This window comes from Humulus lupulus, chromosome 1 (assembly GCF_963169125.1).
Source record: "Humulus lupulus chromosome 1, drHumLupu1.1, whole genome shotgun sequence".
In the NCBI taxonomy this organism is placed as follows: Eukaryota; Viridiplantae; Streptophyta; class Magnoliopsida; order Rosales; family Cannabaceae; genus Humulus; species Humulus lupulus.
The window spans coordinates 34,813,313-34,827,562 of NC_084793.1; the positions used below are offsets into that span (position 1 = coordinate 34,813,313).

Sequence of the window (14,250 nt, forward strand, 5' to 3'; positions counted from 1 at the left end):
TGATTGATGAAGAATTGTCTTTTTTAGAAGACGTTGATCCAACAGATACGATTTTGGTGGAGACAGCTAATACATGTGTCGGATCAAAATGCTCAAGAGATAAATAACAAGTAATGACATCAAAGATTCAGTTTTCTAAATTTTATAATCTTGAGATGTATGAAAATTTAAAGTCAAATATTCCATAAATGACTTTGAGTAAGTACTAAATATTTGTTTTAATTAAATAAGATATATCTTTCCTTTATAATCAAATTGTAATAATATAAAGTTAAATAAAAAATGTAAATATTCTGAAAATCACAAAAAAAGGAAAGTGAATTCTGAAATCACAATAAAAGGAAGACAAAATTAATCTTTTAATTAAAAATATATTTCTATAAAATATGTCAGTTTTAAGATTTACAAGTCCTGTACCCTTCATTTAATTTATTTTTCTCTTAAGATGATATTAATAAGAAGAAGAAGAAGAAGAAAGTTAAATATGGTTTTATGGTAGCCAATCTAATATTAATTGAACCTAAATGATTGCTTAGTGAACTATATGTTAACTTTAAGTGATTCTAGGTATTCGAATTGATCGATAAAACGACAAAGCACAGTATTAATTTGATATTTAATATATAACATTTGCAATATTATTAATAAGTATAATTAAGATGTTGTTGTCACATTATATGTTCCAATACATATAAAGTCAATTCAACTCACCCACCACCACTTGATGTCAAATATCCATGATTCCACTTTTCATCTCAACCTTAGAATGAATGTGCAATGCTGACCCCACCAGGTTAGGTAGACACACACAAATATATACATAAAATGAGCTAAATTCTCCTTTACTTGTGTATATGCCCTTTTTATTATTATGAATATTAAATTATTATTTCATCATGACTTCAAGTACCCTTTTGAATTTATCATATACTTATCCCTATGCGATAGATATATAGATAGATATAATACTCAAACCTATTATACTCATTCATTAATTCATCATCAAAGTAGTGAATATATATATATATATTGGTTTTGGTCATATTGACTAGAGCTTTAAATGTGGGCCGTCCGGCATTGCCCGGCCCATATTTTTCGTGCCTCCGATAAATTCGGGTCTGGCCGGGCCCATATTCAATTCGTGTCGGACCGGACCCGGCCCATTTTTGAAAGAGTAGGCCCAGCACGGCCCATGGGCCCAGCCCATGTCGTGCCGTGTCGGGCCCAAGTCTGGCCAGCCCACTTTCCTTATTCGGGCCGACCCACTTTCTATATTCGGACTCACTTTTTTTTTGCTAAAAAATGTGAGGATGGAGAATTGAACCCTCCACCTCCTCTTTAACCATCAATGGACTTACCACCAAATCAAATACATTTCTTTGTTTAAATTATAATTTTAGATATTTTTATATACTTTTTAACAATATTTTACACAAAATTATATCAAAAATAATTATTAGAATTTTAATACCTACTAATAAATGCTAAAAATTTAACTAACAAATCTTAAAATAAATTAATATAATTATAAAAATATAAACATTGAAAAAAATAAGACATATATTATCATTTTAATTTATTAATTATTGACAAATAAAAATTTATTATGATTATTAATGTCAAAATATCAGGTTTTTTATCGTGTCGTGCTTTCGGGCTAGTTTGTTTATGCTTTCGTGTCGTGCCTTCGGGCTTGTCGTGCCATGCCGTGCTTAGCCCGTGTCGTGCCGTGCCTGGCCCAAGCCCATATTTTTTCGTGCCGTGCTTGGCCCAAGCCCATATTTTTTCGTGCCGTGTCGTGCTCGTGCCTCCCGGGCTCGTGCCGTGCTCCAAAAGCCCGGCCCGTATTTACAGCTCTAATATTGACTAGGACACACTCCTTTGGATGCTCCATTAAGCCAAGCCACACCCACACCTAACAAAAAGCTCCCACATCACAACCACAACCACATTATTCCATATGTATATATACTGATGATATTTATAATAATAAAAAAATATATATGTAATTGGTCACATAACTCATATATTAAGAAACAAATCTGATGAGGTAAAAGTTTGAACATACCAATATCTTATTCCTATACTAGTACTTGGTCTTCACGTTTAAGTAAACAATGTAACTCAAATTATCTCTCACCCAGCTGTCCTACTATTTTATATTTAAACATTTATTATTGAACAAAATAATAATAAACAAATTAAAAATCAAACTTCATCTAGAATTTGAGAAAGATGTTCAACTGATCATAAGCTTGATAGTCTTCTTTATTATTTATTTATCTATTATATATCTGGGTTTTTGACTGTGTCATTGGAAACTCCCAAAAACGTTTACAAAAAAACATAGAGCTACTTGCTTTTGGTGAGTAATAAGCAGAGATTCCGATATTCATTTTCTCCAAACTAAAAAATAAATAAATCAGAAAAATAATCAATCTGTGCACGTCAATACTTTTTGTTTATACATATAATAAAAAGACAAAACAAGAGAGAAATTTCATTTGTTTCAAGAAGATACGAGTAATAAAGAAAACAAGATACGATCCACTATATTAAAAAATGAGAATATTAAAGAAAGTTGTGCGGACAAATAAGTAATAATATGCATTACATGTTATATATAATATATATATATATATATATATGAATGCAATGTAGTATTTAGTTGAAGCGAAGCTTCGTAGCTAGCTTTGACCAAATTAAGAATATAAATGATATATGGGTGAGAACAGCTATTCCTATTCCTTTTTTTGTATTATTATTAGTTCCAAATAGTTTATATAAATATAAATTTATATATATATGAAGATGCTTGCGCATTAAGCAACGACGAATCATTTACTCTCTCTCTCTCTCTCAACTCATATATATATATATATCATATTTGATATATGACATATCACCTTTCTGCAAAAAAGTTGAATAAGCCATAGGCGTCACCAGCCGCAGCCGAGAGCCACCACCACACTTCCACAGTCGCTGGGTACCCTTTTGGCCTTTAAATCTTTAAACTTAAAAAAAGTTAAAAAAGAAACACAATCTTTTTCTTTTTTCCTTTTTTGAATTTGTGTACTGATTTTTTTCAATTCTTACCAAATACAAACGAAGTTTCATTCTTTTGTTCTTTCTGTGTCTCTACTATATTGGCTTAAAGCTCAAATGTTTGTATTTTTTGCTGTGGAACTAGCTACTTGATCCCCAATTGTGCCGACCCTTGTTGTGTTTGAACACAAGTGTTGTCTTGTCTGAAAAGTGTGATACTAAAACAAGGGTGCCGAGCTTAGAGATATGCCAAGTCAACCTTTTTTTTTGGCTCTGTGTTTTCTTCTTTTTAACTTTAGTACTTACAGGCCCGCTGCTTCTAGATCATATATATGACGATGATGATGTCGGTTCTTTTGACCATTTGTGTTGAGCCACTCCGGCTGCGTCACTATAATTGAAGCTACTAGGTTTTTTGGTCATTAATCTGTGTTGTTGTTGTGCAGTTGGGTATTGGGGTTGTGAGAGTTTTGGGCCATGGCAGTAGAGAATGACCAAGAGGCCAGCTCGTCCAAAACCCAGATAGAAGAAGAGACAGCTCTGCACTCTACCAAGAGTGATAAGAATAATAATGAAGAAAAGGAACAGGAGTCAGGGAAGAGTAAAGTACCAGATGAGAAAATTCCTTTTCACAAGCTCTTCTCCTTTGCAGATAGCACTGATATCTTATTGATGATTGCCGGCACTTTGGGTGCCATTGGTAACGGATTAGGTCTGCCAGTTATGACCATACTATTCGGAGAGATGATCAACTCCTTTGGGAACAACCAAACCAACACAGATGTTGTTAAAATTGTTTCTAAGGTAAGTAAAATTGTGATATTTATGATTTTGATTCTTATATTCAATTCCATTCATCTATGTATGTGTGTTATAACACCTTGTTTCTGCCAAAAATACCAGGTCTGTCTAAAATTTGTGTACTTGGGTGTGGGGACTCTTGTGGCTGCATTTTTCCGTAAGTAGTAGTCTACTCTCTCTCTCTCTCTCTCTCTCTCTCTCTCTCTCTAAATAGTGCATGTTTGTTTTGGTTTGGCAGAGGTGGCTTGCTGGATGGTCACAGGAGAAAGACAAGCTGCAAGAATTAGAAATTTATATTTGAAAACCATACTTAGACAAGATGTTGCTTTCTTTGATAAAGAAACTAACACAGGAGAGGTCGTGGGAAGAATGTCAGGTGACACTGTTCTCATACAAGACGCCATGGGAGAGAAGGTACTATATCTTAATACAAAGAAAGAAAGACTATATATATATATATAGTCTTCATGTTTTGATGACAAATCTTATATATTTTGTAGGTTGGAAAATTTATTCAACTGGTATCCACATTCATTGGTGGCTTCGTAATAGCTTTCTTCAAAGGCTGGCTTCTCACCCTTGTTATGATGACCTCTATTCCTCTTATGGTTGCAGCCGGTGCAGTTATGGCTGTAATCATAAGCAAGATGGCGTCTCGAGGACAAACTGCCTATGCAAAAGCAGCAAATGTAGTTGAACAGACCATTGGTTCTATCAGAACTGTAAGTCACCATTTTCAAGTACTCAACTCAACTGTGTTTTCCAATTACCATGTTAGTATGTTTACTGATTTTGTTGTCTGTTTAGGTTGCATCATTCACTGGGGAGAAACAAGCAATAATAAACTACAACAAGTTTCTCGTTAGCGCTTACAAATCTGGTGTCTATGAAGGCACAGCCGCTGGACTTGGTCTTGGTCTGGTTATGTTTGTCATCTTTGGCAGCTATGCTCTAGCAGTATGGTTTGGAGTAAAGATGATAAGGGAAAAAGGATACAACGGTGGTGATGTTTTGAATGTCATCGTTGCTGTTTTGACTGGATCTATGTGAGTTTTTTCATGCAAATTTTTTACTTTTACATATTCATATACTACTCCATAGATAGATAGATAGATAAGGGTATCTGTTATGTTATCAGGTCCCTGGGGCAGGCATCTCCTTGCATGAGTGCATTTGCAGCTGGTCAAGCTGCAGCATTTAAGATGTTTGAGACCATTAGTAGGAAGCCAGAAATTGATTCATATGACACTAAAGGGAAGGTTTTGGATGATATTCGTGGAGATATAGAGTTGAGAGATGTTTACTTTAGCTATCCAGCTAGACCAGATGAACAAATCTTCAATGGATTCTCACTTGACATTCCCAGTGGCACCACAACAGCTTTGGTCGGCCAAAGTGGAAGTGGGAAGTCTACTGTGATAAGTCTCATTGAGAGATTCTATGATCCTCATGCTGGTGAAGTTTTGATTGATGGCGTCAACTTGAAGGAGTTTCAGCTTAAATGGATTCGTCAGAAGATTGGTCTTGTCAGTCAGGAACCTGTTTTATTTGCTGCTAGCATCAGGGAGAATATTGCCTATGGAAAGGAAGATGCAACTACTGAAGACATAAAAGCTGCAACTGAACTTGCAAATGCTGCTAAGTTCATTGATAAGTTGCCTCAGGTTCGTTCTATATTCCTCAAATTTACAAACACTTATTGATTGCAACATGAGTAACTAGTGAAAATAGACTTTTTTCTAATCCCATTTGGAGAAATAGTCTTCTTTTGATAATTCTTTGTAAAGTAACCTTCCCGACAGGGTATCAAATGTGTTCAACAGAATTATCGAAAGAAAGTTATTTTGTAAAGTCAATAAAAAATTGTCTATTTTGTCAAATGCCTCTTGAAACATTCTAAGTCTTACATGGGATGGGATTGTAAAATTCTCTTCAGGGACTTGATACCATGGTTGGTGAACATGGGACTCAACTCTCCGGTGGTCAAAAACAAAGGGTTGCTATAGCAAGGGCAATTCTGAAAGACCCTCGAATTCTACTTTTAGATGAAGCAACAAGTGCACTTGATGCAGAATCTGAAAGGGTAGTGCAAGAAGCATTGGACAGAATCATGGTTAACCGAACCACTGTGGTGGTTGCTCATCGTTTGAGCACTGTGAGGAATGCTGATTCGATTGCTGTCATTCATAGAGGAAAGATGGTTGAGAAAGGTACTTACTTGAACTTATCATTTTGATGATTAGTTTAGCTAATGTAAAGATGTTTATGTCACTTAACAACATGTTGAAAATTAATGATCCCCAGGCTCACACAATGAGTTAGTCAAAGATCCTGAAGGAGCTTACAGTCAACTTATACGCTTACAAGAAGTGAACAAGGAATCAGAACAAGTACGTGATCAAAACAAAACTGAAATTACTCCAGAATCTTTCAGACAGTCAAGTCAAAGAGGGTCAATGAAGCGATCTCTAAGTCGAGGATCATCAATAGGAAATAGCAGTCGCCATTCATTTTCAGTCTCATTTGGTTTACCTACTGGCATCCATGACACTACAATGACAGATACAGAGGCCCCTGTAGAAGCATCAGAATCCACTCCAAGTGTCCCACTCAGCCGCCTTGCTGCTCTTAACAAGCCAGAGATACCTGTTATTCTCATAGGAACTATAGCCGCCATCATTAATGGTGTTTTGCTTCCACTTTTTGGGGTGCTTATTTCTAGTATGATAAAGGTATTCTATGAAAAATCTCACAAGCAAAAGAAGGATTCCGAGTTTTGGGCATTGATGTTTTTGCTTCTTGGTGTTATATCGTTACTCGCAATTCCAGCACGTGGTTACTTCTTTGCTGTAGCTGGAAGCAAGTTAATTCAACGCATAAGAGTTCTGTGTTTTGAGAAAGTGGTTAACATGGAAGTAGGATGGTTCGATGAGCCAGAGAACTCGAGTGGTGCAGTTGGGGCTAGGCTGTCTGCTGATGCATCGATGGTGCGTGCCTTAGTTGGGGATGCACTCGGGCAGCTGGTTCAGAACATTGCATCTGCTGTTGCTGGTTTGCTAATTGCTTTTCTGGCAAGTTGGGAGTTGGCACTTATCATTCTAGTCTTGCTTCCTTTGATAGGAGTTAATGGATACATTCAAGCAAAGTTCATGAAAGGATTCAGTGCAGATGCAAAGGTATTAGTTGCTAGATAGAAATTACAGTCATGTTAGAACTAATCATGATATTGTTTAAATTCGGTGAATAATATCAAAATGTATATGGTTGCAGGTGATGTATGAGGAAGCAAGTCAAGTAGCTAATGATGCAGTGGGGAGCATAAGAACTGTTGCTTCTTTCTGTGCTGAAGAGAAAGTGATGGATTTGTACAAAAAGAAATGTGAGGGCCCTATGATGACAGGGATACGGCAAGGTGTGATCAGTGGTTTAGGATTTGGGGTGTCATTCTTTCTACTATTTTGTGTCTATGCAACGAGTTTCTACGCTGGAGCCAGACTTGTTGAGTCTAAAAAAATTACATTTTCAGACGTTTTCAAGGTAATAATCAGACTTGACAATATGACTACTGTTAATGAACACAAATATACACAGATAAAAAAGGAATAATAAGGTATTGGTGGTTTTTGGCAGGTTTTCTTTGCTTTGACAATGGCTGCAGTGGGAATTTCTCAATCAAGCTCCTTTGCTCCTGATTCAAGTAAAGCTAAGGTTGCTGCAGCTTCTATATTCTCCATAATAGACCGCAAGTCACAGATAGACCCGAGTGATGAGTCTGGGGAGACCATAGATGATGTGAAGGGAGAAATTCATCTGCGCCATGTGAGCTTTAAGTATCCATTAAGGCCAGATATTCAAATCTTCAAAGACCTCAGTTTAACTATTCATTCTGGCAAGGTAATAAATAATAATCACTCACATTGACATTACTAGTAGTTGAAGTGGAGCTGTTTCTGATTAATTAATTTGGTTTGGTTCAGACGGTTGCCTTGGTTGGAGAAAGCGGGAGTGGGAAATCGACAGTTATAGCTTTGTTGCAGAGGTTTTATGATCCTGACTCAGGACACATAACATTGGATGGAGTTGAACTTCAGAGATTGAAATTGAAATGGTTGAGGCAGCAGATGGGATTAGTGAGCCAAGAGCCTGTTCTGTTCAATGACACCATTCGCGCTAACATAGCTTATGGGAAGGAAGGCGAAGCCAGTGAAGCTGAGATTTTAGCAGCCTCAGAATTGGCCAATGCCCACAAGTTCATTAGTAGCTTACATCAGGTGAGAGTCTGAGACATTGTGTGTGTGTTTAAGTTATACATAATATTAGTTAGTTATTTGCAGTTGATTGAATGAAAATTGGATGGACAGGGTTATGATACGGTTGTTGGAGAAAGAGGAGTGCAACTGTCTGGAGGACAAAAACAAAGGGTAGCCATAGCAAGAGCAATAGCAAAGAGTCCAAAGATATTGCTATTGGACGAGGCAACAAGTGCGCTTGATGCAGAGTCAGAAAAGGTGGTGCAAGACGCACTTGATAGAGTGATGGTGAACAGGACAACAGTGGTGGTGGCTCATAGGCTGTCCACCATCAAGAACGCCGACGTGATTGCCGTCGTTAAGAATGGAGTGATTGTGGAGAAAGGGAAGCATGACACTCTCATTAGCATCCACGACGGTGTTTATGCTTCCTTAGTTGCACTTCACATGAGCGCTAAGACTGTTTAAAACATTAGTTTTTTATTATTTATTTTTCGTGTTTAATATATTTCATATATGTTATACATAATACAAATCAATTTTCAACAATATATCGTACCAAAAAGAAAAAGAAGTGAAATCTTCTTAAGTAGTCGGGTTGTTTATAAGTGTAATCTTATTGTTCAATCAATCAAAGACGGTGTTATGTTTTGTATCACAATACAAGTCACTATGAGCTCACCATCTCCATTTTTTTAAGCTTTCCATAAAATAATGAAAGAACAGGAAAATTGATTGCTAAGAAAGAATATACAATATTGTATTTAATTTTAAATTAAATAAAATACAACGTCAGCAGTGACGATCAAGTGTGTCCAAAGTCAAAGTAGATTGATTGTTTTGATTAACTTAGTTAAAGATATGAGGAAAAATCCATCAATGTCATTCTAAAAGGCAGGCATGCAATGAATGAAGATCAAAGTCAAAGCTTGTGTGTATTGGAATAATACCTGGCTGGCTGGCTGGCTGGCTGTTGTGGCTAAATTGCGCTGCCACATTCCACAATTGCGCGTTTCGCACAAAACACAAACAATAGTGCACCACCATACCCAACATATAACATTAATTGTTTGCTCCTTTAGTACATAGGAATGGTTACAAATTAGATTAGATTAGATTATTTGAGTACTATTTGGTGGGCTATATAGGACTAAATAAATATTAATATACTTTTTTATATATACTTTTATCAAATAAATAAATAATATTTCAAAATATATATTTTTCAAAAATACATGTGTAAATAGTAAGGTAGATTAATATTTTAATATAATAAGTTATTATTTGTTTTTTAAAATGTATAAATAACATAAAAAAATAAAAAACATTAAAAAATAAAAATCACACTAGAGAGAGTGAGAGAGAGTTGGCAATGAGGTGATCAAGAGTTGAAGAATCTTTTCTATTCACTCACCAACTTGGGAAGGACTCAAATTTGATAAGTCCTATCTACCTACCTACAAAGTAAAGTTTGATTGATAAAGAGGATGATTAAGGGTTGAAGAATCTTTTTCTATTCACTCCCCAATTGGGAAGGACTAAAATTTGATATGCTACCTACCCAATGTTCTTTATTCTTTATTCCTTTTATCTCCTACTCAACCATCTATTTTACCACTTTTTTCAATTACATTTTCTTTCCTCGCCCTTTCCACATCAACCAAACAAAGCATGAAGCTTTTTTAGGTTCAATCTTCCAAATGCAAATGCAAGTATGAATGGATGGATGTTAACACACGTCCGTTTCCCGATTTCTCCTTGTCCATTTGTGTAAAGGGACGAAGAGGGATTCATTGAAATAACTAAATCTGTTTCCTCAAAGATATCAATCATGAAACTGCCTAATCATCTTCTTCACTTTCATCACTATATGAAACTAAAGCAGTCTTCACAACAGCATTAGTTTTATCAGTATCACGATAAGGCAAGTTTGCTGGCTGAGATTCTCTTTCTGTATCATCATTATAAACATTTGTTGAGTTTGAGGGCGGCTCTATAACACCTTCTTGATCCAACTTAGCTTTTTTTGCTTGAGGCTTCACTTTTATTGTCACGCCTAATGGCTGTGGATGAGGATTTTTCTTCCTCACTACCTTCTGCTCCTGCAGAACAGATGTATCTTTCTTAAAAAAAACCCAACACTTTAAACCATTACAAACACTGTGACCAAGTGGCTAATAGCTCCCTTCTAACATTAATCTATGTTTGGTAGGGTGGAGGGAGAACAGAGAAGATGGATTGTTGAGGAAAGATGGATAATATAAAGGAGGGAGAGGAGAGTAGTAATCCCTCTAAATTGTTTGGTAAGAGGGATGGAGAAGTTAAATAATAGATTACTATTTATTCATGAAATTACTAAATTATCCTCACAATTATTTTTTAATAATTTTTTTAGAGGAATAAACAAATGAGAATGGAGAGTATGAATCCTTCCATTAAATGGTAGATTTGAGTGGATTTGTAATCTTCTCACCTTTCCTCTCCCTCCTATAATCTTTCTTGCCAAACAAGAAGATTTGACTCCTTCCTCTTCTCTCCCTCCTCTCCTCTCCATCCACCCACTTTTTCCTCTTAGCAAACATAGTGTAAGTGTGTAACACAGACATTTACTTCTTCTCTTTCTCGCAAAATATTTTAATTACAAACTACATGGACACGTGCAAATAGCGCTATAACCATAAATTCCTAAAACCAAATCCTACTACGTGGAATGCTAAATCACAGAGAAAAAAGAATATGCATATATAAATATATTTAATGATCAAGAAAGTAACCTGGACTACAGGAACAGGAGGTGTTTCCTCAAACTCTTGGCTGATCATAGATTGGGCTGCCACTGCTGCCTGAACCAAAAAGCAAAGCATTAATAAAGTTGAAGCTTTAATTTAATAATGTTGAAACTTCCAATCAATAGTACCCATTTTTAAAAACTATGTTGTCAGGAACAGTCTACTAGACAACAAATAGCTAAGGAAAGATAACAGTCAACAGGCTAATTAATTTGAAAAAACTTCGTCACATATCTAAAGCATGTATAACCCACATAAACATGCCTACACACATGTAATTATGGCAAGCTCTATTGTTCTCAACTAGCATGACCAAGGTCTCTAATCAAAAGATACTAATGCCAAGCATTAATTAAATCATCAATCTAAATAATGCATTTTAAAATGTATTGCCTACCTCAGTTTCAAATCAAAACCAACAAATATTTAGCAGAAACACAATTCAATATACTAAATTTAACATTTGCAATCTCAAAATAAGGCTATTCCAAAAATACTAAATTACAGTCTTTTTTCCCTTTCTTTTGGTTTTAGTGTGAATGCCTAAGAACTTATTCACTTTCTATATCTCTAAAAGGGAATTTTTTTATTATTATTTTGCACAGAGCATGAGTACCCCAAGTATACACTATAGCTACAAAATTTTAAAATAAATAATTACTGAAAATGTACCTGGAAATTACGGAGTTGTTGGGCTTCCTCACAGGCCACTTGCTTTTCATATTCCCTCTTCGACTGGAAGAGCAAAACATATGTCACAGAAGAAGTGTAAGAAGAAAATATAATTCAAGAAACAAATAATATGACTTTCACATGGCACTTGACTGATGAAATGAGGACATGTCAAAGTATGACATTTGAAGCTGTGAGCTATCTTTAATAGAGAATACTAATATGTTAAAAGCACAAATGAATGTTTTACCAGCTCTAATTTATCAAGAAACTCAGTCTCATCATCATCCAAAGCTTTAGGAGGCCCTGCAATGTAATAAGCAAGGGTTTTGGTGACACGAAAATGCCCAAGTAACAATATTTGCTAACTCAATGTCCCAAAACTAAAATAAGTACTCACTGTGCTTAAATCGCTCGTTGAATTCAGCATCTTTCTTGTCTTTATTTTCTTTTAAAATCTGTAGTATCCCGATTGAGTTAGATATAGAATACAGTTTCATATACATATATATAATTACAAATAAAAGAAATGCAACAGTTATAAGCTTACCTCGAAAAGGGGTCTATCCCTCTGGGCAGTGCCATCCTCAACGCGTTCGCCCCTAGCTTTCTTGGTTTCATCCAACTGTTGAAATCATCGTCCCAATCCCAGAATTTGAATTAGGGTTTTAAAATTTAAGAAACGCTCAGTAGTAACTAGAGACTAGCAAACCTGGTCCTCCGATATGAAATTCATAAGCCTAATCGGGGGCGTCGATTTGTCCGCCATTTTCAACCTTCACACTCCTGCCCCTCCTCCTCCGGCAGTTCTCCTTTTCTCCACCACTCCAAAGCTTTTGCCATGTTAAGGGCCTAACTGGGCCTTAAACCCTGGCCCTTTTACAATTGGGTCCAACCCACTCTCCACCCCTGATCTTCAATTAAGATTTTTTTTTAGGAATAAGTTGAAAATTAGCTAATTTAATGAGTTCTTAACTAAAATTACCTCCTAAATATTTTTAGTTTAGTTCTATTCATTTTTATCATAGACAATTCCAAAAATACCCTTAATCACATAGTACTCTTCTAAAAACAGTAACTACTAATTATAAGGATATAATAGGTATATTAATTGAAATAGTGGGTACTATACTAAAACTTAAAATTTGTAGATAAAAAATAAAGGGCTTACCTAAAAGTGGCTACTGAATCTAATTTCTACATTTTTTATTTTTTTTTTAAGAGAAATTTACAAGAATATGGTAAATTTAAACTTAGTTTTTAATATATTGGAAAAAAAAAAACCAATAATGCCACCAAAATATGGTTTTATTTTAACATTTGTATGGTGTTTTTTTTCTCTCTATATTTTGGTGATATTATTTTTGGAGGAAATTACATTTTATATGGGATTTTTAATAGTGTGTAAAAATATGGCTTTTTTTTAAAGAATTTTCACTTTTATAGGTTTATTTTCTCATATTTTTGTATAAAAGTTGGTTTATACCATAGTTTTACTCAGTTTTATTAATTTGGAAGGGTATGTTTGTAATTTGATTATTTTTTTTTTTAGCTTATTTGTGTTTTTTATATTATTTTTATACTACTAATTTTATATTAAATTTTTCTATGGTTGTTTTGCAATTTTTTTTTTTTGTAATATGAATTGTGTTTAAAATTATTTTTTATTTATTATAAACATTTTTTCCTTTTTTTTTAGATTGTGCGTTTCTTTTTTCAAATCCTGGGTAAGGTAACTAGTTACTTGATTGGTCTTTGACAGTTATATAAAAAAATATTCTAGAGATAGGTTAAATAACATATACCAGGAGGGATAACCAGTTATCCTGAGAGGAGTAACTTTCTGTCATAAGAGGGGTAACCATGTACTAAAAGAGAAGTGACGGGTTACTCATATTAAATATGAAAATAAACATCAAATTTGAAGGGAAAAGAAGAAGAACACTTCATTAAAAAATGAAGAAAAAGTAACTATGATTTTAGTAACATAGGTAACTAGTTATCATAAATACAAAAATGATGAAAAAATAGAAGGAAAAAAATGGAAAAAAAAAAGAAAACTGAAAAAATATTAACAAAAAAAATAAAACAATACAAATGAAAGAAAAAAATAGATAAATGAATAAAAATGAAAAGAAGATGAAAAATGGAAAGAAAAAAAAGGATGAAGATAAAAATTGGTCAAAAAAAATTTTAAAAAAAGAAAAAGAAAAAATAAGTAAGGAAAAAAATAAAGATAAAATAACTGAAAAATAATTAAAAATGAAGGAAAAAATTAAAAAAAAATTACCTTCAAAATCAAAGAAAATATAACTATGATAAAAAATGTGATATTTTCATATTTTAGTTAGCTACTAATTGTGTTTCTCATACTTTAATTTTTTATATAATAAATTTTTCCAAACAAATTAAGAAAAGTATAATTCTCATATTTGGCACATTGATGGTATAAAAGTCATATTTTTTAAAAATTCTCTTATTTTTGTTTTCTCATATTTCTTTACAACAATAGTTTACCAATGTCGAATTAGTTATTTTAAAAATTGATGTGGTAGTAACTCATACCACTATCAAAATAGTCTTTTTCTTTTTCTTTTGGTAGTGGTAGTAACTAGTTATCACTATCATTTTTTTAGTTTATTAGTGATATAGAGGTACAGTAAAACATCTATATAAGAATACTCTATATAAGA

General features: G+C 34.0%; 2 protein-coding genes across 4 annotated transcripts; one reads left to right on the forward strand and one right to left on the reverse strand.

Moving 5' to 3' along the window:
- Nucleotides 1-1,563: 1,563 nt before the first annotated feature.
- LOC133790861 (uncharacterized) lies at nucleotides 1,564-12,415 on the reverse strand. Of its 2 annotated transcripts, none has more exons than XM_062228693.1 (7): nucleotides 12,270-12,415; nucleotides 12,108-12,182; nucleotides 11,958-12,015; nucleotides 11,808-11,863; nucleotides 11,558-11,620; nucleotides 10,871-10,939; nucleotides 1,564-1,915 (listed from the first exon to the last, which is right to left on the reverse strand). In XM_062228693.1, exons 1-7 carry the CDS (start codon nucleotides 12,324-12,326, stop codon nucleotides 1,667-1,669), a joined length of 627 nt encoding a protein of 208 aa, XP_062084677.1. In that variant the 5' UTR covers nucleotides 12,327-12,415; the 3' UTR covers nucleotides 1,564-1,666. The 2 variants fall into 2 exon arrangements, with proteins under 2 accessions (XP_062084677.1, XP_062084668.1); XM_062228684.1 differs by lacking the exon at nucleotides 1,564-1,915 and adding an exon at nucleotides 9,463-10,198.
- LOC133790844 (ABC transporter B family member 11-like) lies at nucleotides 2,836-8,777 on the forward strand. 2 transcript variants are annotated; one of them, XM_062228657.1, is made up of 13 exons: nucleotides 2,836-2,986; nucleotides 3,492-3,849; nucleotides 3,949-4,003; nucleotides 4,085-4,260; nucleotides 4,347-4,568; nucleotides 4,654-4,892; nucleotides 4,985-5,510; nucleotides 5,783-6,056; nucleotides 6,151-7,022; nucleotides 7,117-7,383; nucleotides 7,477-7,740; nucleotides 7,824-8,117; nucleotides 8,208-8,777. In XM_062228657.1, exons 2-13 carry the CDS (start codon nucleotides 3,523-3,525, stop codon nucleotides 8,562-8,564), a joined length of 3,873 nt encoding a protein of 1,290 aa, XP_062084641.1. In that variant the 5' UTR covers nucleotides 2,836-2,986; nucleotides 3,492-3,522; the 3' UTR covers nucleotides 8,565-8,777. The 2 variants fall into 2 exon arrangements, with proteins under 2 accessions (XP_062084641.1, XP_062084632.1); XM_062228648.1 differs by lacking the exon at nucleotides 2,836-2,986 and having other exon boundaries at nucleotides 3,041-3,849.
- Nucleotides 12,416-14,250: the final 1,835 nt, after the last annotated feature.